At 45.5% G+C, this 25022-nt stretch overlaps 2 protein-coding genes and 1 non-coding gene across 5 annotated transcripts in view; 2 read left to right on the top strand and 1 right to left on the bottom strand.

The window, feature by feature from the left end:
* LOC144142801 (uncharacterized) overlaps positions 1-25022 on the top strand; it is a gene marked incomplete in the record, with an annotated part of 266299 nt that overhangs the window by 167793 nt on the left and 73484 nt on the right.
* The window catches only part of LOC144142802 (uncharacterized), a 30476-nt gene that overhangs the window by 475 nt on the left and 4979 nt on the right, over positions 1-25022 (top strand). For all 3 annotated transcript variants that reach the window (XM_077674559.1, XM_077674557.1, XM_077674556.1), the window contains exons 2-6: positions 3848-3979; positions 11760-11852; positions 19822-19905; positions 20370-20429; positions 22359-22445. In XM_077674559.1, coding sequence (XP_077530685.1) covers positions 3911-3979; positions 11760-11852; positions 19822-19905; positions 20370-20429; positions 22359-22445 — 393 coding nt within the window. In that variant the 5' untranslated portion in view covers positions 3848-3910. The remainder of the gene's footprint in view (positions 1-3847; positions 3980-11759; positions 11853-19821; positions 19906-20369; positions 20430-22358; positions 22446-25022) is intronic.
* Positions 13873-13945, bottom strand: Trnat-agu (transfer RNA threonine (anticodon AGU)). Its single transcript has one exon. It is a non-coding gene; the product is annotated as a tRNA-Thr (tRNA).

Below are 25022 nucleotides of genomic sequence, written 5' to 3'. Positions count from 1 at the left end.
TGCCACACTGCATTGGTTCCGCGACCATTGCCTTTACTAACATTAGATACCCCAGGACAGTTTTTACAAAGGAAAGAAGACCTTCTTCGCGCCACACGAGCTCTCTAATCCTACCGTGTGGAACGGACCTCCCTAGCCGACTCGCTCGCTGGGAGGAGGTCTTGCTGCGAAGACTTCGTGTTGGTCTAGCCCTCTCTCCCGCTGTTACCCGGGAGTGGCCACCACGCTACCATGCACCGTTCGACCATAACTGCCCCTTTTGCACGGCTCCTGCTGAAGATGCTGACACAGAATATTTGCTGTGGACGTACCCTTCATTGCAAGCGGCCAGAACACGACACCTTCGAGGCTCAGGCCTCCACCCTGGCAGAACACCTGACCTCCATCGGTGGATATGGGAACCCCACCACCGCTCCCTCCTTGAGTTTGTTCGCGAAACGGGAGTTAACCTATACTTGTAGCATAGTATTTATGTCAACGGGCATACTATCGCAATTAAAAAAAAAGAGTCGTTTTCTTTAAAAGCATTACAGCTCGCTCAAACGAGCATTAGGGCAGCGCCGCGTCTTCAACCCATGAACATTGTGGCACAAAAAAACTGGCTGACGATTACGGTAGTCCCTAATTCGCTATTTGGACGGAGCAGCACTGCGCTGAGGCAGCACTCATTCGTGGGTTCTCTCGACGGCAGCGATGATGAGCCTCTGCGTCGGTGGCGCGAAGTGCGTCTCAGGAAAGGAATGCGACCAGCGTCACGCATTCCATCGTCACGCGAAAGCCCCCCTCACGTTTTCCCCAGCGTCGCGCAGACGAGAGTCTCGTGCGGGCACAGCATAATGACCCCCTTCTCCACCGCAAACTTTCGGAGACAGCTCGCGCCGCCACGGCGGACCAGCCTCCACTCACAATTTCGTGACTCTCCTCCTCACAATATCCTGACCCCCCTCCCCCACCGCACACTTTCAGAGGGTGCTCGCGGCGCCACGGGGAAGTACCCTCCCCTCACAATTTTGCGACACTCTCCTCCTTTGCTCTATTTCACTATTCGGTCTTGCCATCGTTGACTGTGTTGCGTCAGCGACCTTGGCCAGCCCAGAGACGGCCGCATACCATGTCGCAAAACTAATTGATGTTGTCACGAGTTATAAATGCCGCAGGCCCTCCTGACTTCATATCATTCCTGACGCGAGGAATATAGAGATTATCTTTCGCGGAAAAAAAAAAACCAAATGGTAATCTTATTCATCGGGTTCTTCATGCTGTGAGAGAAAAGATAAATATTAAAAATTACCGCAAGCCGCTTACTCTGTCCTTCTCTTAGATTTAGGTGGTAGATTTTAGAAATTTAGAGTGACCCGAGGTGATCGAGAATGACAGAAGTCCGGAGTTGTCCTCAACATTCTTTGTTCCGCAATACCAAAGTGCTTAAATATAATATGGCTTCGAGCTTTCAACCTCAAATTCATCGTCTCAGAAACGAAGGTTTTCCTAATGATGCCTTCATTTCCACCACCCAACACCTCTTCAACAAGCCTGAAGCCACCGATCCTACCCCTCATCGGCCCCCCTCCCCCCCCCCTCCCCCGAAAAGATGCAATGTAGTGTCACGCCTGCTTGAGAAGAGCCAGCGGAATATATGTGTGTTTGTATGGGTTTCTATAAAATATTTTGGTTTGCATACGCGCGAGGATTACGAGAAAGTCAATGGTGACTTCATCAGTCACAGAAGCAGATTTTAATTAGCATAAAAATTAAGGAGACATCACGTGTTCTGTAGAATTATATTTCTTCCAATCTTGTCCTATCCAGCGAATGTTTCGGTTGCACCCTGCCCATCTGGCGAGGGGCGTCGGGACGCGGGTCATAACTGTTCAAGTAGTCGCTAGCGTGCGCTCTAAATTTTGAGTATAAATGTGTAAGCCCTTTTAGCAGCCTCTTTGTAGGGCACGGTACCTGTTAATGTAATTTTACTAGTAAAGTTCTCCCAAAAAACCTTCAGCGCTCCAGAGAAGCTGTGTTGAAAGCCCTCACATGAAGACCAAGCAACGCTATTGCCAATCGTATCTTAAAACGTGAAGGTAGATGTCTTTTGCTTCTATTTCTTGGTGACTTTTGCTGACTTTTTCTTTCCGTAGCATATAGTAGAAACACTGAAATCCTGCTTTGCCGCGAGGTGTACGTACATTTTTAACGATTTTAAAGTAGCGTGGGGATTTGTAATACTGCAAGGGGCGTCACGAAGCCATTATAACACAACCCCCCTCCCCTCCAACCCCCCCAAAATGCAGCACATCTTGCTCTAAAAATGTATGCATTGAAAGAACTGTCAACGTGACTGCCCTTCAATCACTACACTGCCGAACCCTGTGCAACGGAGCTTGCTTCGTGCCCTGTGCACCCTACCATGACGTGCTGCTAATCCCGAGTAGCTGGTTATATCGAAGTAACCTTGTGTTACATTTGTCTTCTGTGACTCCCGGTTACGGTACTGGGGCAATTTACAAATAATCATTCATTAATCGTGTGCACAAATTTAGCTTCTTTGTCGTTTACATGAACGACGTGGTGATTTTATGCCTATACATTTTTTGCGAAATTCGTTGTTTGTTATTTTTTGTTGACCGATTCAAGGACCTGCAGAGAAAATTCTCACTTCGTTGATTTTGAATGTTTCACTTAAACATTTTTCAGAACTTAAATCTCAAGAACCAGGGGCAAATGAGCACTTTCTGATATTGTTTCAGTGACGCTTGGATTGATTCTGAATGGGTTTCACTACCGCCATGGTTTCGATCAAACTACGGCAACTTTCGCGATTATTTATTTCATTTGTTTAGCTAGTTGAATATATTGACTGCAGTATTCTAGAATTTACTAGGACGTAATTTCTTCTGGGCTGCACATACCAGGCTGATATATTGACAATATGAGCAGGCTGGGTAATTTTGGTAATTTCGACGTCAGACATTTTTGTAATCACTCCCTGGATTGTCGATATCTTGCCACTAACCACCTCTCTGAATGCGCGTGCAGTAGTCACTGACATGCGCTCGCCTGGGAGAATTCGCACATTAGTCTGGAAGCCGCCTCTGGAACTCTAACTTGGCAATGGTCAACGCAAAAATTCTGCCTAGCGAGGGAAACTAAGCTGTGCTATTAGAGGAGCTCTCGGACGTTAAATGGGATAATATTAGGCGATGTAAGTTCAGAATCACAGGAGCAGGCTTCACATAACTCAGTAGCGGGCGCATCGAAATGCCACCTGAATAGAGGCTTACTAGGCTCCGTCGATTTCTCTACGACAAGCTTGATGCAAATAGTGGGATCGAATATTGAGCAGCTTGTCTTAAGTCCACCCAGTTCTCTTCTGCTCAACACCTCCTTGGTCAATTGTGCACTTAGTTATCTTGGTAAACACCTTTGGTACAACCAAAAGTGGCCTGGTTGACGTTATTCCTGAGACCATTACGCAACCTTTCTTGAAAATTAAAACCGAGTATGAATTTTTTCAGTGCCATGACATTTGTTTGCCGGAGGTATTTTGAAAATTTTTTACTCGCTTTTCTAGAAAATTCCATCACTACCCTACTTTAGCAGACGTGAGCGCTGTACTACTTTCGGTATTCTCTCTAGTGTTACCCTTAATCGCTTTCTTTTCATTTCGCATTCAGTTGATGTGAATTTGGCGAACCAAGTCAATGATCTTGAGCTTGGCGTAATGAGGCATATGTTCCTTTTGTCATAAGATAATATTTCTGTAAGATCGCCTGCTCTGGTTTTTTTTTATCCTGATACCCTGTTTGTGATAATTCCCAAATGTACGTTTGGTGTTTTCACCTCCCTTCAGGAGGTCACCGAAAGCTGCCTGCAATCACCGATCGGAGCACCCATTGCAATCAGTGAGCAACGAATGGCCGACATTTCAAACTCGTCAGCTTGCCGATATTGTTCAAGAACATTCCACGTGGAAAAGATTCAGGTAACGTATATCCTTCATGAACCCCGTATTATTTCAAACTTGTTTTACTGGTATTTCGCGTTAAAGCAAGAATAAACACCTACCGCAGCCCTTTAAACCTGTCGTTTTGACGGATGTAAGCAAGAAACAGGGATTGGGCTGTGTTAGCCTATTTTTATGAGAAGTAAACAATCCAGTTAAACAGTGAAGTAAAGTGTACACGGGTCAAGGCTTGAGAGGTATGAATGAAGGCATCGGGACATTCTTCAAAATACAAGATCAGCGTCTATACGAATACTTTCAGGCCGACAGACATCAATGCATCTGGGATCTTGTTCTTGCTTTGTCAACGGAAATGATGGCTTAGCAAGAGGTAAGAAAAACAGTGATTTATAAAGAGAAACATTGGTTCAGAAAGGCAACCAGCCACTCACACCATATTATAAGTGCAAATATTTTATCCTACCTCCACCCCTCTAACATACGGTACGCAACAATGTGTATCCAATGAAGGTTCTCAGCTCCCTTCCTCTGCCTTGAAGAGGGAGAACGTCGAGTTGTTCTCACCAGTGATATGGACAAGGTCATGTGTCTCTTGTCTGTAACGGTGACATCAGATGTAATTGCTTGTCTAGAGGCGGTATCATGAAAGTGCACCCAATTCCTTTGTTCATACCCTGAGGAGCGGGTTTATGTATTTTTCGGGGTGAAAACCGGCTTATTTGAAGTCGGCTCCAGATTTATGAAGTCTTCGTGGTAGATACTGACTCCTTGCGCATCGGATGCACGTGAGTGGTCAAAGGCGACAACAGAACTAATCAGCACACATACCACATACGCGCACATGAAGGTACATACACACAAACTGGTGAAACGGGGTTCCCAGTGCACAACCGTTGGAGGATATAATACTTAATTAGGGCAGCAATACAGGCGTCCTTATTTTTGCTCATGAAAGCGGGAAGGCGATGTCACTACCGCTGGTTTTATTTGCGTATTTTCTCTGGGATGATTTCTAGCGTGCAGCGACTAAAGTCTTGCGCAACATTGCACCACTTTCAGGACTGCCCCCCGCAAAGATTCCCTGAAATGATTGCGATTGGTGTCAGTAAACATGTCCTCAAAACTACCATTGTGCGCCCACTTTTTATGTAAGATGTAGGCCTTTTCCACTACGATAATGCCTTTTCACAGCACGAAGTCATTGAATACCACCCAGTAACGTTTATTAGCCCACCATGTTCGATGCTGCGTTCGATATATCAAGTTTAATTTATGGCATATAAGTGACGGTGTTTCTTAAAAGCATCGGCTACGACTATGTCTGTCGAAAATAATGCACCAAGCAAGCTAAAGCCCCTTGGGCTCATAAAACAGCGAAAGCGGTCAAAGCATACCATTGTTCAAATGCGCCACCATGCTGCACAAGAGGAGACATGCTGCAAATAATCCCTCCATAGAGAAGCTCTGAAAGTACGCAAAAAAGCAATTGAAGGATTCAGATATAGACACGTTGGTAAGAACCATCAAACAAACAGCACGTAAAATATTTCCCCGTTCACAAGATGTCAGTATACCGGAATAGACAATTGATGGTAGAATCTTACAGTGACAGTAAGAAGGTCTTTCGAAAACAAATTTACGAGCTCACAAAAGAGAAAGAGAACCATTTATTGTAGCAATGAGAAGGAGGATGTTCTAGGGCCTCCGCCCGGAGAAAGGCATCCTTTTTCCAAGATGCCTTCGAGCTGGCTGGCTGTCCGGGCCCGTTCCACCAGTCGGCGCTGGTCCGAGAGCTGCGAGCTGATGAGCTGCTACACCCACTGCTCATAGGTGCCTACAAAATAATTTGTATCCCCAGAACACCCTACTAAATGCTATGTACCCAATCAAATATCCTGCCACCTGTAACTTCAGCCCTGTTGCTGGCACCCTATACCACGTGGTATGGGAGTGCCAACGGACCACCACTCTAACCCCAAATCTCAACCCTACCTATGAGCAGCACACCAAAACATGGGTTCTATATTTGCACAAAAATTCTATTTTTTGACAACTGTTTTCTGTCACGTCCCAAGCTCACTTCTGTGGCCCTGTGCCTTGTGCCTACGCTTTCCCCGAAAGGCAACTCTGCGCTATACGGCCGCAGCTCTGCATCGAGTGCCCGCATTGTAGCTGATTACTTCCTGCGCATTCACATTTTTTGTAACGGCGTTGCTTATAATTACCGTATCACCACTTTTAGCAGTGTGCATGGCAACCCAGAACACACCCCCCCCCCCCCCCCTGCCGGCGCGACATTTTCGACAGTGTTGGCTGCGGGGACTTGACCAGCCCTTCGCTGAGTTGCACCGAAAAGTACATAGCATCGGCTGTGCGAAATTTAAATGTGGGCCCACAAGAACGAGCCATTTGTGTGCATTGGTAGAACCAACATCTATAAGGCAATTTCAACTAAAACAGCACTACAAGCAGCGGGCTTTAGTGTGGCGCAAAGAGATCGGTGAGGCTTCATCCCTCTTTCAGTGTTTTCAGGAATTTCAATGTTTCTGTGACAAAACGAGCTGCCCGACTTTCTGATACTTTTTTGGATGTTTGCTGTGGACGGTTACAATAAAGTCAGGGCCCCTTTCGTGTTACTGCGTTACAAGAACCACATAGAGATAACGCAATGTACTTGTCGACATTGCCTTTCTATTGAACGGCATCAGCCAATTTCTACTGTAGGCCCGATGTCCTTGTGCGGCAAGGAGTACTTTTATTTACAAATGGCATTCGGTGGCAGCAGGAATCTCCGAACAGCGGAGCACCAGTAGGAAGCGGCAGAGCAGCGCAGAAGCCTGGGTGTTCTCTGGCGCGTGGCTCGTCCTGCGTGCCGCCTACGATTGTGGTGGTGGGGGCGTTTTCCGTTCACGAGGAAATTGGAGACAATTGGAGCTGCTGGGCTCCCCTCCTAGCGAGGTGCGCTTTATGAAAACGAAACAAATGAGCAGCTAACGAGGGAAGCTATGTAGAGTAGTTACGCGGACATGAAGAATAAGGCTAGGTGAGTATACACGGTGAGTCCGTCGTCATGGTGCTTAGGCAGGCCTAGTGAAAGGGTATCTAGATGTTAAAGTCGTCCTGGTGAGTTCCGCGCGAGTGCGCGGTAGTAGTTCAACTTGTCACCTTGAAAGCTTCCGGAGCGCATTATAAACTCTGGTGGACTGAGATCAGAGTGGAAAAGCAGACGAGTTTGATTAGGAATCGACAGTTCCCATCTAAGGCAGCTCAGGGCATCCAGGTCAATCAAGTTGACGAGACGGGGAAGGAAGGGCGGACGCTATAAGTGCAGCGTTCGACACCATGAGTATGCCTGCGTATTATCAGAACGCCTGAGCCGTAGACATTCAATCAGATGTAATAGAGTTGGGCGCAGCATTAATGCGTGTGGTTGATAGGAAATCAGGAGGTGATGCCGATGATTTCCGTTGCATGTACGTTGTGAGGAAGTCACCGAAAGCAGGCGACGATAAGGCTGAAACCGAAGACGGGTCCAGCGCAGGTGCCGTGAGGGTTGGGACAGTCGGTTAACATGTCATTCCAGCGCCGAAGACCACCTTCGTGGACACCTCTTGCGACGTCGTAGGGGGACATTTAAGTTCCATGGCACACAGTACAGCAGGCACGGACGGCTTCGAATCCGGAGAGGGTTCGTTTTCTTCACATTGACCTTCTAGCTGGTTCCTAGGACGTTCGCGACTTGTGTCTCGCGAACCCTACGAACCCTCAGCCATGTTGGTCATATTGTTACGTGGCGCAATAACGGCGAGATGAGCCATAATTGATGAGGCGATGATTCAATTGGCGTCAGCCATCTTGGTGCGAGCACGGCTGTCACTCAAAGTGCTTCTTCTTCAAAGGTGGGCAAACATGGCGGCTTGGCTAATTGTCCACTTCGTCTCTTCCTCTTGACAATATGAGCTTTGCGCCGTAGAATCGCCTGGCTGGGGTTTCTCACGCGGGCCAGGGGGTTTTCGGTGAATGAGTGTGACGAATAACATCCACCCGTGATGTCGTTTGGCGAGGGTAGGAGTGTCTCAATGCGTACGCCCTTATATCTGTGTTTTTATATATCTTACCTCCTTCAGCTCAGTGTGCGGTTATCTTGGTTTTTTTGTTATTCTCTTAACTATGTGTTTCACTGAAGTGAAGTTGTAAGTTGCCCTTGCATTGTTTTAAAGGCAATTAGCTGACGGAGGGTGCAAAAACCTAATATAAAGTCTGATTACACTCTCTACTGAGAGATGAAAGACGCGGACGGCTACCAGAAAAACTATGCTTCTTGTCCTGTTGGCGGGGAGTCCCGAACAGTGGAGTGTTTGGCCCCGATATTCGACTGATTGATAATGACTTTGGGACACCACCACTTAGGGGCCATTCCGAGTCCAGGAATGAACTCGCTGCAGCTGGCTATCCCTACCTCTTCATCAGATCTTGCTGGGTCCCTTGGTCCAAGTTGGCTACAAATTCAATTCAATGCTTGATCAAAGGGGCAATTTCGGGGGCGAAGTCAGATGCTTCTTGGCACTTTCATGGCTGATGGCACGGGGTGCCAAACCAGCTGCTGAAATTAAATAGGCAAAAATTCTGGCGTGGTAAATTTTGTGTGGAAGGGTGCTATAGCGACATATTTCTTTTGCCTCTGAAGGTCTTGGCTTTGTCTTTCGTGACTTTCTTTTTTGGTGGGACGGCGGTTCGTCCATAACGGTAATGCACAAGATTGCGGAGATATTGAGCATTTCCCGCGTCGGAGCAAGGCAAGATTTGTTTCGCTTTCGGTAACCGCGCAGAGTGCGTTCGCGCAGCAGTGGCATATGCAGCCGTATCTCTTCGTCCTGAAATCCAGACTAGTTTTATTTCGGGTAACCGTGAGATGGCCTTCAGGGTATTGGCCCGCCGTGGTGGCTCAGTGGCTAAGGTGTTGCGCTGGTGAGCACGAGGTCTCGGGTTCAATTAGCGGCCGCGGCGGCAGCTTTTTTGGTGGAGGCGACAAGCAAAAACGCCCGTGTGCTCGAGATTTAGGCGAACGTTAACTATCCCTAGGTGATCAAAATTGATCCGGAGCCCTCCACTACGGCACGCCTCATCGCCTGCGTTGCGTCGGCGCGTTAAATCGCACAATCAATCATTCTTCAGGGTATTGTGTTTACTGAGTTAAAAACAGCCCGCCGTTCTTTTAATCGGTCGCTATGGTCATAATGTCCCCTTTTCACAGCGGCTGCAGCCATGGCTAGTTCTTGGGCAGCTTCTGTGGAGGTAGCGTTGATTATCAGGGCGGCCCACTGCAGTCCATCGGCTGTGGTTGTACAGAAGACGTTTGTTGGCTGATGCTCGTAAGGAGAGTCGAGAAGGCGGGCAGTCGGTGAAGTGCGAAGTTCCCCGGTGTTCCTCCTGAGTATTTACTGCAAACAGGTTACCATTTTTTTCCTCTCGACATGGCGGAGCTCAGTTAACATGCGTTCCCCTGCCCTATCTAGGCGAGTAGTAACGACGCGCTTAAAAAGACACTGAAGTTACTTGAAAACATTGAGGGATTACTAGCGCAAAGTGTACTCTGGAGTCTTAAGGCAATGTTTTGACAACTCTCGCTGCATTACGCGACTTTATTCAGCTCAAAAATCAATTCGAAAATGATGTCCTCCTCTCTGCATCTTCCTTTGTGATTTCTATTACGTTTTGTATGACGTAAAACTAATATGGCTTGGCTTTGCTGTGCTACTGCACGGCTCGCCGACTTTCGGACATAATCAGTCGGCCCATCGTTTAGTCGGGAGGCGGAGGGGGTAGAGGCGGGTATTCGCTATTCGTTCACCTAGTAGAAACTGAGCCACGGCACGTTTGTGCAAGGAAGAATGTTCATTTAGTTTAATAGTTTGTAGGCTGTAACAAGCTCTAAGGACAAGTCGCTCCACATAAGCGCACATGCGGTGCTTCGCTGACTCGAACACTGCTAGAAAAATCTGAGGCCAATTGAAGGCGAGAGAGGAGTCAGCGAATGTAAGTACTAAGGAATTACGATCAACCGAACATTTGATCGTACACGGTAAACCCAGGGGGTGAGAAGCACTTTTTGCGCTGGGTGAACAAGCACAGCGGTCAGCAGTACGGCCACACATCTGATAACTTTTCCGTCTAAGGAATGCGGTCCCTAAAAGTGAGATATTGAGAGAATTTGGGGGATGCCTACTTAACCAGCGCTATACAAGAAATAGCTGTTTGGAATGCGGAATATCAATAAAAGTGTAGACTTTTAAGAATAAAAGTGTAGGTGTAGACATTAGATATTTTATATTTCCGCGCCTTCCACTGCTGGCTGACGGCCGAGTGGACTGGAGAACTAGGTATACTGTTTTGCAAGTCGCATTTTCTAATCCCCGAATGTGCAGCTTTTTTTTAAAGTTGATTTATTTGTTTTTGGGCAATTTTTTGTAAACTGAATGTACTAGTTTAACGCTGTAACGTTCATTTCTCTACGAGCAAGTTCGCAGAACGCGTACAGACTGACACAGGCATGCTGCCGAGTTCTCGTCACCGTGGTGTTGCCAAAAGCACAGAATGCTTGCAGGCCCAATCCCAAATCAGCTCCGCCTTTGGCCTAGTGCGAACACGCCTGTTACGATATAGGCAATATAGGCACTAGCCAGGGAAGTTCCAAAGATGGGGGAAAAGCGCATCACGATAGAGCGTCTGCGCTGACGCGGAGGGCGTTCATCCACTGCGTACACCTCGGGTACTGATTGCAACGATGCCAAGCCGCGCTGGTAGACTCATTTGACGCATTTCACAGCCGACAAAATTGCAGAAGAAAGGTATGCCGATTAGTGAAACACTAAGAATGCCCATCCAACAATAACGTTCGATTTCAAGCATGTTGTTTCACAGAACCGAAACCGAAACTGGTTAGAAATCTAATGTTGTAGATCGTCCAATCGCGTAGAACCTATTTACGTCTCTGCTGTTGGTTGGTGGGGCCTTCAAACCGCGCATGGTAGTTTTTCTTCTTTTAGGCTTTAGAAAGTAAATACCGCCTTATCAAGCGATTAAACTGTGAAGAGTGAGTTTATTTGAGCCAGTCTACGCAGTGCAAGCAAAAAGGGGAGCTTGAAAAATTAACTTAGAGGTCGAATTCTTTTGTAGCCCCGGTTGTGACGGTGCCCTGTGGTCTCAGGAGGTGCAGCTGGAACTGCATGTGCTGATTGGAAGTGACACTTACGTTTCTTGGGCTGGCGTGTTTTACTATTACCAGGGCGATTCGGCGATATGGCTGAAATTGCTGTGTGCATAGGACTGGTAACATCGCGAAAGTAGTCCTCATGCTTTCGGAGGAGAAACAAGGCAATATACGAGGAGTAACAAAACACGCACCCAACTCACAAGCATTAGTGGGTATTCAAAACTGTAAGCCAACCCAGTATTTTTTTATCATTATTTTATATGCTATTACAAACTTGGGTACCAGTAGTTGTAGCAAAGAAACGACACATTGGTATTTCTTGTTTTTTAGGTTCTGATGCTGTACAAAAGTGTAATAGTGGCATGGTCTTCTTCAGAATATTACAAAAGTGTGGGATCCTAGTTCTGCATGTTATATTTCATCATTATCTATGTGCAATCACTTTTTTACTTCTGCGTAACAAAATGTGTTGCTATTCAAACTTCCCCTACTCTTCTGTGGCTTCAAGAAGACCGCTTATGGGCACACTTTTGTACTTCTTTTGAGCAAGCAATTTATGGGCGACTTGTGTCATGAATTGCGCAGCCACAAGAACATGAGTCTGTCAACCATGATTTGCACCAGAAGCAGATTGAGCAGCTTCATGAGGAAATTCGCCACCTCAAAGAAGAGAACACGGTAAGCAGCTGGAGGAATCAACTTTTCGTTCTATTGTTTTTGTCTGTTCCTCACTTTGCCATCACGCCGTTTGGAGGGAAGTTCGCTCTGCAAATCATACAACCAAACGAGAAATTCTAGACAAGCAATAGATTGGAGGATCATGGACGATTTCTGGGAAAACCCGTTAGTCGGTTGTATAAAGCGACTACTGAGAGTTCTAGCATTCTTGTGTGCTAGAAGATCCACCACATAGCCTTTCGTTCTTCTATATCTTGTAAAATATATTGTAGGAAACAGCCGGTTGTATTTTAGTGCTGCGTTTAAAACTGAGACATTTGTACAGAAACACCCGCAAGCTAACGATTTTCAATAACCACTACTCTTTATCTCCTACCGTTTCCAACTCATTGAACTCTAGTACTGAGCAGTTAGTGGTATCTCCACTTTTGTTTCTTTCCTAGATTTCGTTCTCATACCGGGCAGTTATGTTAAGATAGAGAGCTTTACTTTTCTTCATGGTGTTTCGCAAAGTCTTTTACTGTGCTATAATTTCTGGTCTTCCTCCATCGCCCATATTCTATTTTTCATTGAGAATGAATTAAGCACCTTTCTCTTTAACTTTCAATTTGAGTATCTGCATCCTAAAAACGGGGCTACTAGAAATAACCGCAACGTTCATCACGCATGGTCCTGCTATCACGTGATGGTCGCGGTGTCACTTGTGTGAATATTAGCTGGAGCCGTGTATTTCAGTATCCAGTTTTAATACTTTTCAACAGTGGCTGGAGTGCCAGTGCAAAAGGTCACCTTGGTATACCACTTTAAGGAGTATAGCATCAGTGGCTGATAAATTGCACTTTGTGGTGCAACGCCAAGGATCAAGGAGGTTCATTGTAGATAAGCGTTCGAATATACTGCGCGCGCATCCAAGAGTATCAAGATGCTTTTCCTGCTCATTTAAAATGCTTAAGCAATTATACCTGGACGAAAGGAGAAAACAATTCTGCACGTTTATCAATAATTATACGTCACGCTGTCACCGACCGCATGAAAAAATATACTACAAAGGGGCTACCGCTTTCATACTGGAAAACCAGACTCCGTATAATGCCTAGGAAAAAAGTCTTCTATAATTTTTGTTGCTATATACACTTGAGAAGAATATGGTGCTAGCATCTATGCGGCCCACATCAAGGCTGTCTAAGTCGTTATGGGTCGCCATTATACCATAGGCTCGCCTTATTTTCATCATTTGCTTGGATTCAAACGTTTTAGAGGCCATATATTCAAATGCAATGCCACAAAAATGAACTGATGCGAGTGCAGTTGTCATCAAATATATATATATATATATATATATATATATATATATATATATATATATATATATATATATATATATATATATATATATATATATATAGCGAATCAGAAAGTGTGAAATGAGGGGCTCAGTGAAATAAGACAGAAAATAAGGTTTGGCAGTCAAGAAAACCTCAGAAAGCAAAGGGGAGGTTGTGGTGATTCATTGAAAGAGATGAAGAATTTTTTGAGTCAGAAATACATTGGTGAAAAAATTCGCGCCGGGTGGGATCCGAACCCACGACCTCCAGAATACCGGTCTGGTGCGATAACCACTATGCTACCAGCGGGGCTGTTTCCCCACCAGTTTCTCGGGTATTTATGTTAAGTATTTTTTGTTGTTTCCTGTACTTGGGGGTGGTAGCCAGCGCCACTCGGACTACACGGGATGAAGGGGACCTTCTTTTAAAATCCTCAGGCCGTGACTCGAGTGCCTACGACATGTCAAGAGTGGTCGACCAGTGTTGAACCCTCTTAAGCTACCTTCGGCACCAAGACTGCCAGAACAGAGGCCCTCGCTAAGCATGTAGCGAATCAGAAAATGGGAAATGAGGGGCTCAGTGAAATAAGACAGAAATAAGGGTTGGCAGTCAAGAAAACCTCGGAAAGCAAAGGGGAGGTTATGTGAGGTCGTTGAAAGAGATAAACAATTTGGAAAGAAAGTGGAGAAAAAATGCCTGCCAGGTGGGATCCGAACCCACGACCTCCAGAATACTGGTCTGGTGCGATAACCACTACGCTACCGGCGGGGATATTTTTCCCCTCCACTTTCTTGGGTATCTATGTCAATGTAAGTTTTTCCTGTGCATGAGGGTGGTAGCCAGCCCCACTGCGACTTCTCGGGGTGAAGGGGACCTTCTTTTTAACTCCCGGGCCGTGACTCGAGTGTCTACGACATGTCGAGAGTGGTCGACGAGCGTTGAACCCTCTTAAGCTTCCTATGGCACCAAGACTGCCAGAACAGCGACCTACGAAAACAAGTACCTCGCCTTCGCGATGTTTTTCTGCGTATTTTACAGACGTGTGCTACAAGATTCGCAGCAGCAAATTCCCCGCTCACTCCATATGTCCGGCTGCTACTAACATATGCACTGCTACTGCAAAAAAAGAACCGGGAAGCGCGCTTGCCTTACAGCAAACTAACGTTTATACATTAAGGGTACATACTAATGTGAATATGTAATGATAGTGGGTCCACGGCACCAGTCTTCACACTTGCTCATAATTAAACACAGTTGTCATAGCTTGACCTAATGGAGCGAATTTGTAGTTTTCAAGCGTAGAGAAAGAAGTGAAGCGAGTTTCGGACGTTTCGGTATGAACGGCTACCTTGCAGACACAGCAATGGATAGTGAAGAAAGCAAACCCAAGAGCACGCTTAAGAATCTGGTAGGCATGCGAAGCCATCAGCTGTGGCCTTCCCATAAGGCCATAACCCCCCCCCCCCCCCCCCGCCGACATAGATTTCAAGGCGCAGTATCGTTTCTAGTATACTTACTAAGAAACTCCATCTTCCCAGCAGCCCATTGGTGTATGGTATTAAAGCTTACTTTAATAGCCCTAACGTGTTGGGCTGTGTTAGAATGCATGTGTTCTTTCGGTGGTATTTTATCACCCTTGGACACGCTTGGGCACTCTTACGGGCTCACTCTTACTTCTTACATTGCTCCATAAAAATGAGTTTCGAGCATAGTATTTGTGTAGCGTAATGAAGCTGACACGAGCGGGTTTGGTGTATACGGTTCTTTTGGGATACGTTGGGCTGTATGAAGGTATGATTTCATTGCCTTAAGGCCTTCATATTGTCTTATAAGACCCTTAACATTTTTATTGTAAAAATGTGACCCCAGCAAAGCGCGTGTGCATTCTAATTAGGCCGACTTTAAAAGGTGTCACTATATGTCTTTTTAACACACAAGTATGTTATGCCGGGATCCACGAAGATCTGAATGACGTCATATCCGTAACAGAAATGACGCCGCAAGAAAAAGTCCCATTGTCGCGGTGGCGACAGGATTCGAGTCGGGATCTCCGTCACCGCAAAGGGAGGTGCCGAACGCTTTACCAACTGCGCCATGAGCAGCTGAAGCGCATAGAGCTGTATGAACGCGCCATATATCATTCCTATAACCTCCTCCATTTAGATGGTGTTGTCGTCTACGAGAGGTGAAGTTAAGTAGCGCATAACGATGCTAATGAGTGCCGAAAGTTGGCGCCGGCTGAGCTCGTCGTAACGCAACCGTCTGTCGTACACTACAAGGACCAGGAACGCAGTGGTCGCACATTTGCCAAAGCGACACGCAAGCAGGTCGTCGTTAACCAAGCACACCCACAAGACAGCACCGCAAATTATGCCCGTTCGCTGCAGTGGACCATGGGTTGACTAAATGATTCGCTGGCGGCCCATTCGGTTTCGTCCCCATGGTTTGCGAGTGCGTGTGGCTTCATTATGGTTTGCGCAATGCTCCGACACGTGCAATCAGTGTCTAATGTTGATGCGTATGACGGTGTCATACCGACGAAATAAAAAAAGCGATGCGCAAGTTCATATCGATGCAGAATAAACATTCGACTGATCGTGTGAAGCCACATTTCACTTTCGTGTTTTACCCATTCCTATGAAGGAGGGATAAACTACATTATTAAGGATAGAGACAGTCGTGAAGAGGCAATAAACGCACTAGCGCCTTTCTACTTTCGCAGTAGCCTGCTATTGTGGCTTAAATTGAGGACGACTCAGCGAGCAATAAAAGGTAAGATGATAGGTGTAACAATAAGGGACAAGAATAGAGCGGAGTGGGTCAGGGAACAAACGGGTGTTAAGGAGATATTAGTAGAAACTAAGCAGAAGAAATGGACGTGGGCAGGGCATGTAATGCGAAGGCACGACAAGAGTTGGCAATTAAGGGTAACAGAGGGGATCCCTAGCCTCCTCGGTCCCGGGGTATCCAAATGGGTACCACAACCATAAAGGCAATAGATTTCCCCCATTCGAAATTAGCGCGTCAAAAGTTGTCTCCCCGCAAAAAGCAGGCCTTGATTTCACTAAGGCCCTCTAGCTTGCGCGATGTCTCCAGGCATCTCTGAAGAGCGAGGCGGCAAAAATGGCTTTCACCGGCGCATGCGCTCGAATGCTTCCACATGGTGAGAAGACCCAGAATACCCAAATGGGTACCATCAAATTTCATACCTTTCGTTTGCGTTTTGGCTATTGTAATTTTCTTGCACTAAGTTCTATGGATAGTAACCAAATAAAAATGTGTTGGAGCATTTTTGTAGCATTTTTGAAGCACTGTAGAATGTTGAAAATATTGGTCCTTGCATTCCACACGCACTGAAACCCAGAGTACCTGAATGGGTACCATGAAATTCTATTACTTTCGTTTGCTTTTTTGCTATTGTAATTTTTTGCGTTTATTTCTATGGATAGTGAATCCAATAAAATGTGTTACAGAAGATTTTTGTATTGCTTATTCTTGGGACTGAAGAGGCTAGAGTAGGCAAACTTGGCAGGGGGCGGCTTAGATGGGGAGAGGAAATCAAGATGTTCGCTTGGATAAATTGGTCGCAGTTCGCACCGGACCGGGATAATTGGAGATTAAAGGGGGACGCCTTTTTCCTGCAGTGGGCGTAGATAGGCTGGAGGTGGTGGTGGTGGTGCTATTGTGACGCCAGCAAAATGTGGACCCATCCACCCTAAGGTTGTAAAGCCAAGCTGTAAACGACACCCACAACGAATATTCATGCGACGTGTCTTGAATTCGCAAACGTGGCTCTACAAGGAGTGAAACCCGAGACAAATGAAACGTACCTTATTCCACCCTTTATTACTTCAAAGAGATATTCTTTGCAAAGGTTAAATCAATGCCTGATCCATGAATGATGGTTGGTTGAGTTCTACTGGCAAAGCATATGATGGAAACTGTTTTTTTGTCAAATGAAAGCAACCTCAAACTCGGTGTAAAATGAAAGGAACCTCAAACGTCAGAGACAGGGGAGAAGTTAGATGCTATGCGTTGGTGTGACCTTTCTTTAATTTTTACAAACTCCTAGCGGATGCGCAAGGCGCGCACAAGGCCACTACACATGCCATGATCGGAGCGCACAGCTGCGCGAGAGGTCGTGTGACGCTATCACGTTGCATTCCGAGAGAACTCTGGAGATAAAGTCGCAGATATTATTGTTGAGTGCACCGTCTCTCTCCGTGTGGGCTCCTAGCTCATTCGGTCAGACAACGGGCTCTCCCTTCATTCTCTATTCGTTGCAGGCTCAATTCCTGGTGGTGTTAGTAACATCTTTAATTTGTTCGCGGGATTTTTCTGTTTACACAAAAGCTAGCGATAGAATCCTTAGGGGGTAGAGGTAAAAAGCTTCCTTTTAAAAAATATTCCCACAAACTTGTGACAATGCCGTAGTACTGAAGACGACTTTAAAAGGACTAGGTGTATAACAAAGCTGATTAAATATTTGTTTGAGAAATACCACTATTGGCGGTGAGCGCGAACAGAGGCGGCGCTGCGAAGCGCACCTCCGTGACGTCAGCTTAGGGATTCTTGCATTTGTTGTCTACTTCACATAGGATCGCTCTCCCTGCTGTTTCTTTGCGCTCGGTCAACGTGTGATGCTGTCCGCACCAGAATTGGCGTGTGGGTAACTTTTTATCATAATAATAGGCTTAAAATCGCATACACTACCTCATGGTGTCAATTAAAGTATAGTTTTGGATACCGCTACCGGAGAAACATTGCCGGCGCCACCCCATTCCTTGCGAAGCTGGTCCTGTGCGGAGCGCGAAGAGTCGAAGCTAGGCGTCAGCTTCTCATGTAAGCATTCGAACTAAAGGAACAGTCAGCTGCTAATAACCGACAACAGCGAAAATGGAAGACCAAAACAAATTCTAGGCCTTCAGGGCTGTCGGCTTTGGCAGAAGGCATCACGATTCCAGAAAATCATATGTAAGGTAAAACAGTTTTTGCAACCTTGCCGAACGCTCGAACGCGTTTTGTCACATCACTTTACGTTTTCAAGGCATGAAAGTTTGCCGACATGCACTATAGACTGCAAAAACTGTAGGTTGAGTTCCAAATAAGCCAGTGTGTATATACGCGCGTGCTGATTCTATACCAGCATTCTATACCATGGAGGTTTATTGAGCAAAACGAGTCACGTCTTCGTTAAATTTATAGTAACACATATATGTTTGCTAAGACCTGGAGGGATATTTCGGAACATTTTGCACAGCCATATCTTCCCGATATTCCGATATGCGTTATAGGAAAACTTCACTCAAGAGGAGGAGGAGGAGGAAGCGGAGGAGGCGAAAACTTTGTTTAACAATTAAATCGATCTGGTTAGTGGGATGGGTCCTCAGTCCAGGACAAGAGAGTAAAAGTAATTTTCTTCAAATCATAGAACGCCATCCCGAGTAGAACAGGATTTGTTCTTCGTGCCTGGAAGGGTTGAAAAGCAACAAACAGCTACTTGGAATTCTTCTTCGGTTTCGAGTCTTGTAATATATGCAGGTATACTATTTATTGTGTTAGTTAGCGAGTATATCATGACTTCAATACCGTAATCATGTCATCATTGTTCGAGTTGAGAGTCAGTTCGTTATGATAAAGATATAATTACGATATAAATTCGGAGCACAAAAGCCGCCTTCGAGTACTGTGGACCACGTTGTTCAGGGCGCGATCACGGTGGCATAGCACAAACCTTCTCATTGTATTTGCATGTGAATAAACAAAGCACGCTGCGGATATGCACCTTCTTGCACGGAGCCGTAATAAAAGCCAATTTGCGAAGAAGGGAATGTATGCCATACAAAATGAAGGAAATATCCACACGACCTTTGTGAGGCTCCCAAACATCCCGAAACCTCTAATAAGAAGTTGGTGACGGCGCAGAAAAATTAATGTGTTGGGAAAAAAAAGCAAGAAACATTAATCCGATACAAGACAACAACGAAAGAAACAGAAGAAAGCCGCTTTATATCCTGCTGTGTGATGAGCGTGTAGAGGCCGCTTGCTTGGTACGTAGTATTAGACTGTTGAGACTTCATAGGATAATCTCAAAAATACTGCAGGGAAGCCTACGCATTTTGAATACTTATAGAGAAGCTCTGATCGCTGATCCTCGCGAATAAGCAAAAAAGGACGAGTTACGCACGATCTTCTGACCGATACTCTGAAGAAAGTTGTTCTCTATCTCTTCGTGTGTTGCAAAATTGTGGGGGATACAGCTTCAAATTATTCAGATGCGTCAGAAGCTGGCAAAATAACTGAGTCGCTAGAAATACGCTTTTTAACGCACTACAGCAACGAAGCGGGCGATTTCTAGCCCAGCCACTGTTGCCCCTCACAAGCGGAGTGTAGCAGACGACAGCGGCGCGAATCCCTAAGCCGACGTCAGAGCCAGGGGGCGCCACTCAAAGATCTCACCGCCAATAATGTTCCTGTCAGTTTTTCGTGGAGATGGCCACGAGGAGGATATTCACTTTAAGAACCTTTATACAACCTTTTAACGGCTCAGTTTCTTAAGAGGAAAAGACTGGGACTTTGTTTTCTTTGTTACCGCTAGTTGCGTTTTCCATTTGCTTTTACTCTTGTATATCTCCTGAAAACAGGCTCAAGAGGAAAAGCTGAACACCGCGAGTAATCGTTGCTCGACTTTAGAACAGCTTGTTGAGAAACTCCGGTCCGATTTAAAGGTGAGTTTCTGCACAGCCAAGGCGAGCAGTCACAAGAAATATTGAATGGTATTTTTATTTACGCAATCAAATTGTGATGGTTGAGGGTGTTTACATTCGTACTTTTGCACAATGCTCAGAGCTAGCTCAATTTAACTATATTTGCTTAGAACTTCTTTCAATTTATGTGTCAAATGCTTCATATTACTTTGTATTATTTGGAACTACATACCTTTCTGGAAATGTAGCAAGCGCGCCGACAGTATTGGGAAGAATTTGACGTCACTGAATGTCAAAATTTTACAGCTGTGCAGCTTTTACAGGAATGCAGGCAGATTTAGGGCAGCTCGCATTCCATTTTTCATCGGCCACACTTCCTAGTAATAAATTTTGCGGTTTAGCTTGCCTGTTCATTGTTTTTTTATTTTTAATTTGTTACCGTTTTTTTCTACTCCAGTGAACGAGGCTGAATTTTTCTTTTTCAGGACATTCAGACAACTATTCAAGAACTACATTTATCGGAAGAGAGCAATCGCAGGACTATAGTATGTGTTTTTATCATCTTTCGAGGAGGTTCGCAACTATAAATACCTGGGTGTTGCATTAAACTCTAGAATATATTGGAATTACCCAGTTCCGCATGTGACCTCATCAGCACTAAGAAGACTTGGTATTTTATGGCATTGGTATTTTATGGCATAAGCGTCGAGGTGCACCTTGTGACGTTAAGCTTTTTGCCTACAATTCCATAACTAGGCCTAAACTGGTTTATGCATGGTAGTTTAGGACCTGTACACGAAGAAAAGCATTAACGAATTGAGAATATTACGAAAAGGGCTGTTCGTTTTATTTTTATAAATATACATGAATGGATTCTTCATCAAGTATTATTATGGCTCCAAACAAAATCCAACCGCTACACATTGACGCGAAATTGACAGCTCAGCTTTTCTAAAATTCCTAATTAGGTGTAACACTGGATTATCGCCCTCACCTATGGACGAGGAAAACTCTACATACACACAGCCATAGTTTATCCCCATACTCTGCCCGAACAAATACCGTATAAACCGGTATATAGGTCGAATTGTTTTCCAAAAAATCCGCACAAAAGTCACCCCTCGTCTTATAGAGCGGTCATTGGCAGAATGTAAATTGTTGTCTGGCAACAATGTGCAAGCCAAGTCCGTCGCCATCGCCATTCGTGTCGGACGGCTCTCTGGCACTATCAGGCCTTTATTTCTTTCCGCTTTTCTCTAGTTTTTCGTCTTTTACTCGTGTATTGTGTGTGCGTGCGTACATTTCTGTAGGTGTCTGTTCTGAGATGAGTTGCGGCAGTCGTCGCCATTTCACCGCGACGTTTAAACTGAAGGCGTTTGAGTCGCCGAGCAGAATGGGAATATGGCGGCGCAACGCCAGTTTGGCATTTCGGAGGAAAGTGTGTGGTACTGGCGCAGCCAGAAAGCTAAGCTGTGCGCGTGCAACCCTCGGAACAGATCGTTCCGTGGACGTCAAGCGGTGCACCCCGAGTTGGAGAACAAAGTGGCGGACTTCGTCCGGGAACTTCGTTCACGATCGCTCCCGGTTACAGCGGAGGCCATCCGTGGACCGGCTCCGCGAACTGTACAATGAGTGGATAGCCGGCGACAAGGAAAAGACCCATACGGGCTGGCTGCAAAGACCATCCCTCGCGACCGTGTCAAGCTGGGTGTCCTTGTCTTGGCAGTCACTGCCCGATGACATGGTTGCACGAGCGTTTAGGAAGTGCTCCATCAGCAACGCGCCTGACTTCAAGAAAGATTACAGTGAGAAGCAGTCATCCTCAGACGACTCTGAGAGCTCGGACGAGTGACTTCGGCACGCATAGTGAGGGGCAGTGACGGATCGGCGTCGAAAATAAATATAGACATTGTGTGTGCACTTCTGTGCCGAATTATTTTTTTTGTCGACATTTCTCACCTCAAGGTAGGGGGTCGACCTATATTCCCACTCGACCTATAATCCGGTTTATACGGTACTCTGATATTTTCATATTTTCCACGCACAGTACAGGACTGCAGCAAATTGCGAGAACGCATTTTAGTTGAAATATCAAGAAAACCCTACAGGAGCTTTTAGAAACTTTTAATTACTGACGATTGGATTTTAACGACACTTGTATAGGTTGTGATTGCATGCCACGCTTTTTATTCTCATTTATATTGGATGCGCAGTTATGCCAGTATTTAAAGTTAAATTCCACCTTGGACTCTTTATTTCGTATCTCTCCAAGTGAATTTTGTGTTGATGTTACTCTATTGGGTTTATTACATTGTGTATTTTATATCATTCTATTGTATGTACATGTATATTTTTATGTTTTGCCCGTCCTGCCTGGACCCTTCCCCTGGTCTGCAATACTATATAAATAATAAATAAATGAAAATTTACAACTTGCTTTTTACCACAACAACGTGTATCCCTCGGATCTGCAGGCTAAATGTGAAGAAAATTTTAACAACGCCAACAATGAGCGCAAGAAGCTAGAAGATCGTCTGGAGAAACAAATATGTGAATGCCACGTGAGTACCTGCAATTTAAAGGCGAACACACAAGAGGAGAGCAAATTTATGTGAACGCATTTTCCGACATTTTCATCTCTTCGAGCCACGACACCAGTTATTGCTCTGGGTTAAACTCCATTGCACGTCTTTGTCTGGAAGCTTCGCGGCTTTACCTCAGAGTGCTACCGGGAAAATTCCTCGGATCACTAAGTGTACTTACGTGCTTGGAAGGCTAAAGCCTGGACATATTCATTGAAAACTCCTTTATGGTTTCAGTGTACTTGCATCTCCTTTGTCGCTTATGTTTATTTGTCCTTTGGCGTGAGATATTTCGAGCGGATTCTTGTCTGCTACACCGTGTATGCGTTTCTTTGCGCTTTCGCTTCTTAGTCTAACGAAGTGAATTACGTCACCAAGCATACTGGCACACGCCGGAGCTTCCCTAGAAACAGTTTTCCGCAGCTGGTGTGCACCTGTCCTACCCACCGGCCATCACGTTGAGCTGTAATACCACGCGCACTATTCTGTAGTTTTTTACGGTTCGGATTCAGTTTTGTGTATTTTGAGGCGCGGACATATTTCCCCTCAAAGCAACCAATTTCCGGCAAGCATATGTGCCAGGAAGAAAGGAACAGCAGCTACGAAAACAACTTTTGTTCTACGCTGGAAACGTCGGGGGATAGTTTTAAACATATCTTGTAATTATCGTTCCATACGACGACTAGGCAGCTACTGCGCACACTCCCGTGCAAATCCCATCGGATCACACACATGTTATTTTTAGTTTTTTACTCTTCACGGCAGCGCTTTTCCTCAAAATGAGGTACTCAATGCTTAAAACCTAAAAACCATTAGGGTCAAATTCTTTTTAATGTTGCCGCCCTCGCTCTCCTCCCGTAGTCAGTTACCATAAATTATAGTTCTTAAAATCCCCTCGGAGGTTATTGCTGCGATAGTTTGGTTTTAGTTTGACACCTCACTCCAGTATAAGCATGATTGCTCTAGAGCGCTGTTATGGGTGAGCCTGAGCTGTAACGACGTAGGCATGGACACAAAGTGCCGACAATGTCTTAATGAGAAGGCCTTCAAGAGCCCACTGAGCCAAAAAGCGAAGATCGGCCTCCGTAACAGGAAACAGTTCCTTCGGAGGCGTTTCAGTGCACAAGCCGTTCTACGGCGTGAGCTTGAGGGAAAAAGTCAGGGTTCGGCAGCATCATCCCTAACGAAAAAACGGCCCCTTGGGGCGGCGTTCTGCAGTGACAGCTTGAACTCTACAGTAGTGAGGGTGGTCGTCCCCGCCAGTACACCGCGGATGTAGGGAGTGCAAGAAGAAGCAGTGAAATTCGCCATCATCCAATTCCCCTTTGCACAGCTGCAATAATGCGCGGGTGCATCGCGTGTAGAAAAGAGATCGAAGCCATTCGAAAGCTTTAAGATACATTGCAAAGCGAACTGTCTCCAGCGGCAAGATTACGAAGCACTTCGGTGAGACTAGGCGAATTAAGGGGTCTCGGGCTTTCATCTGGATATGCATGCTTTCACATCCACAACAAATAACAAGTGCTGAGGGGCCCTCAGAAGTTTTGTCTCCTGAAATGACAGAGTAAATGAAGGGCCAACTTGTAGCGCCTCCCCAACTAGCTGAAGCTTTGGCGTGCTTGATTGAAAATATACGATGTTTCGACTCTCGCATTTTTAATGAAAACAGTGCCCGCCATATATACACCTTTACGCATCGCCCACGATGAGACACCGCCAACAAAAACATAGCCTATTCAGGAACACTCCACGTGAACACTTTGGCTTTGGTACGGCACACCACTCAGACAATCACGGGTTATTGACAACGTCAGTTTCACTAAACCCTGAATAATGCTTGAATACAAGTGATACACGGCGCAGTCTTCATTCTTGGTGCTGTCTTCAAGAATTCGGGAATTCTTTGCTCTTCAGATGTTCACGGGCTTTTCTCCTGGCATGCGAATAGACAGACGTCGTATTCAACTCCAATGGCGCGCGAGCGTCTGTGTCACGTTACGTTTCTTCGGATCTCATATCGATCTGCATGCGGACTCCACAAAAGCCGTCCCCCAAACAAAGGACAATGGCATCGCAGTAAATTGATCCCCCGTTGATTTACCATGTAATAAAAATAAACCACCTTTGTTTTTCTGCTCTAGATTGCCTCGCAGATGCGCTGGGACAGATAATGAGGCGACACCTTAACACTAGAATTGGCGGGAACGATACATGCAAACAACAATAATTATAACAATATTTTATTAGGAAGTCTAATGCTACGGTGCCTTACTTGTTGTCGCCGGGAAAAATAGATAATATATGCATAGCCGATACCTGCCGAATTAAAGAACGTAGCTAACACTGAGTCCATCTATTTTTCAGAAGGTGTTGCAGGGTTTCACACATAATTTTGCAGCATGGTATTAACTATTATATCGTATTATTAACATCGTATTATTAATATCGTATTAACATTGTATTACCTCAAAAGTGAATTGTGGCAGCCGTCTGTCGGCATCTTGCACCTTTCTTCCGCCGACCGAATGAAATGTAACCTGTCGACTGGACGCTGTC

Source organism: Haemaphysalis longicornis, unplaced genomic scaffold (genome assembly GCF_048455015.1).
Source record: "Haemaphysalis longicornis isolate Haplotype H1 unplaced genomic scaffold, Haemaphysalis longicornis Haplotype H1 scaffold_6, whole genome shotgun sequence".
NCBI classification, from domain to species: domain Eukaryota; kingdom Metazoa; phylum Arthropoda; class Arachnida; order Ixodida; family Ixodidae; genus Haemaphysalis; species Haemaphysalis longicornis.
This window is presented reverse-complemented; position numbering and strand designations above follow the sequence as displayed.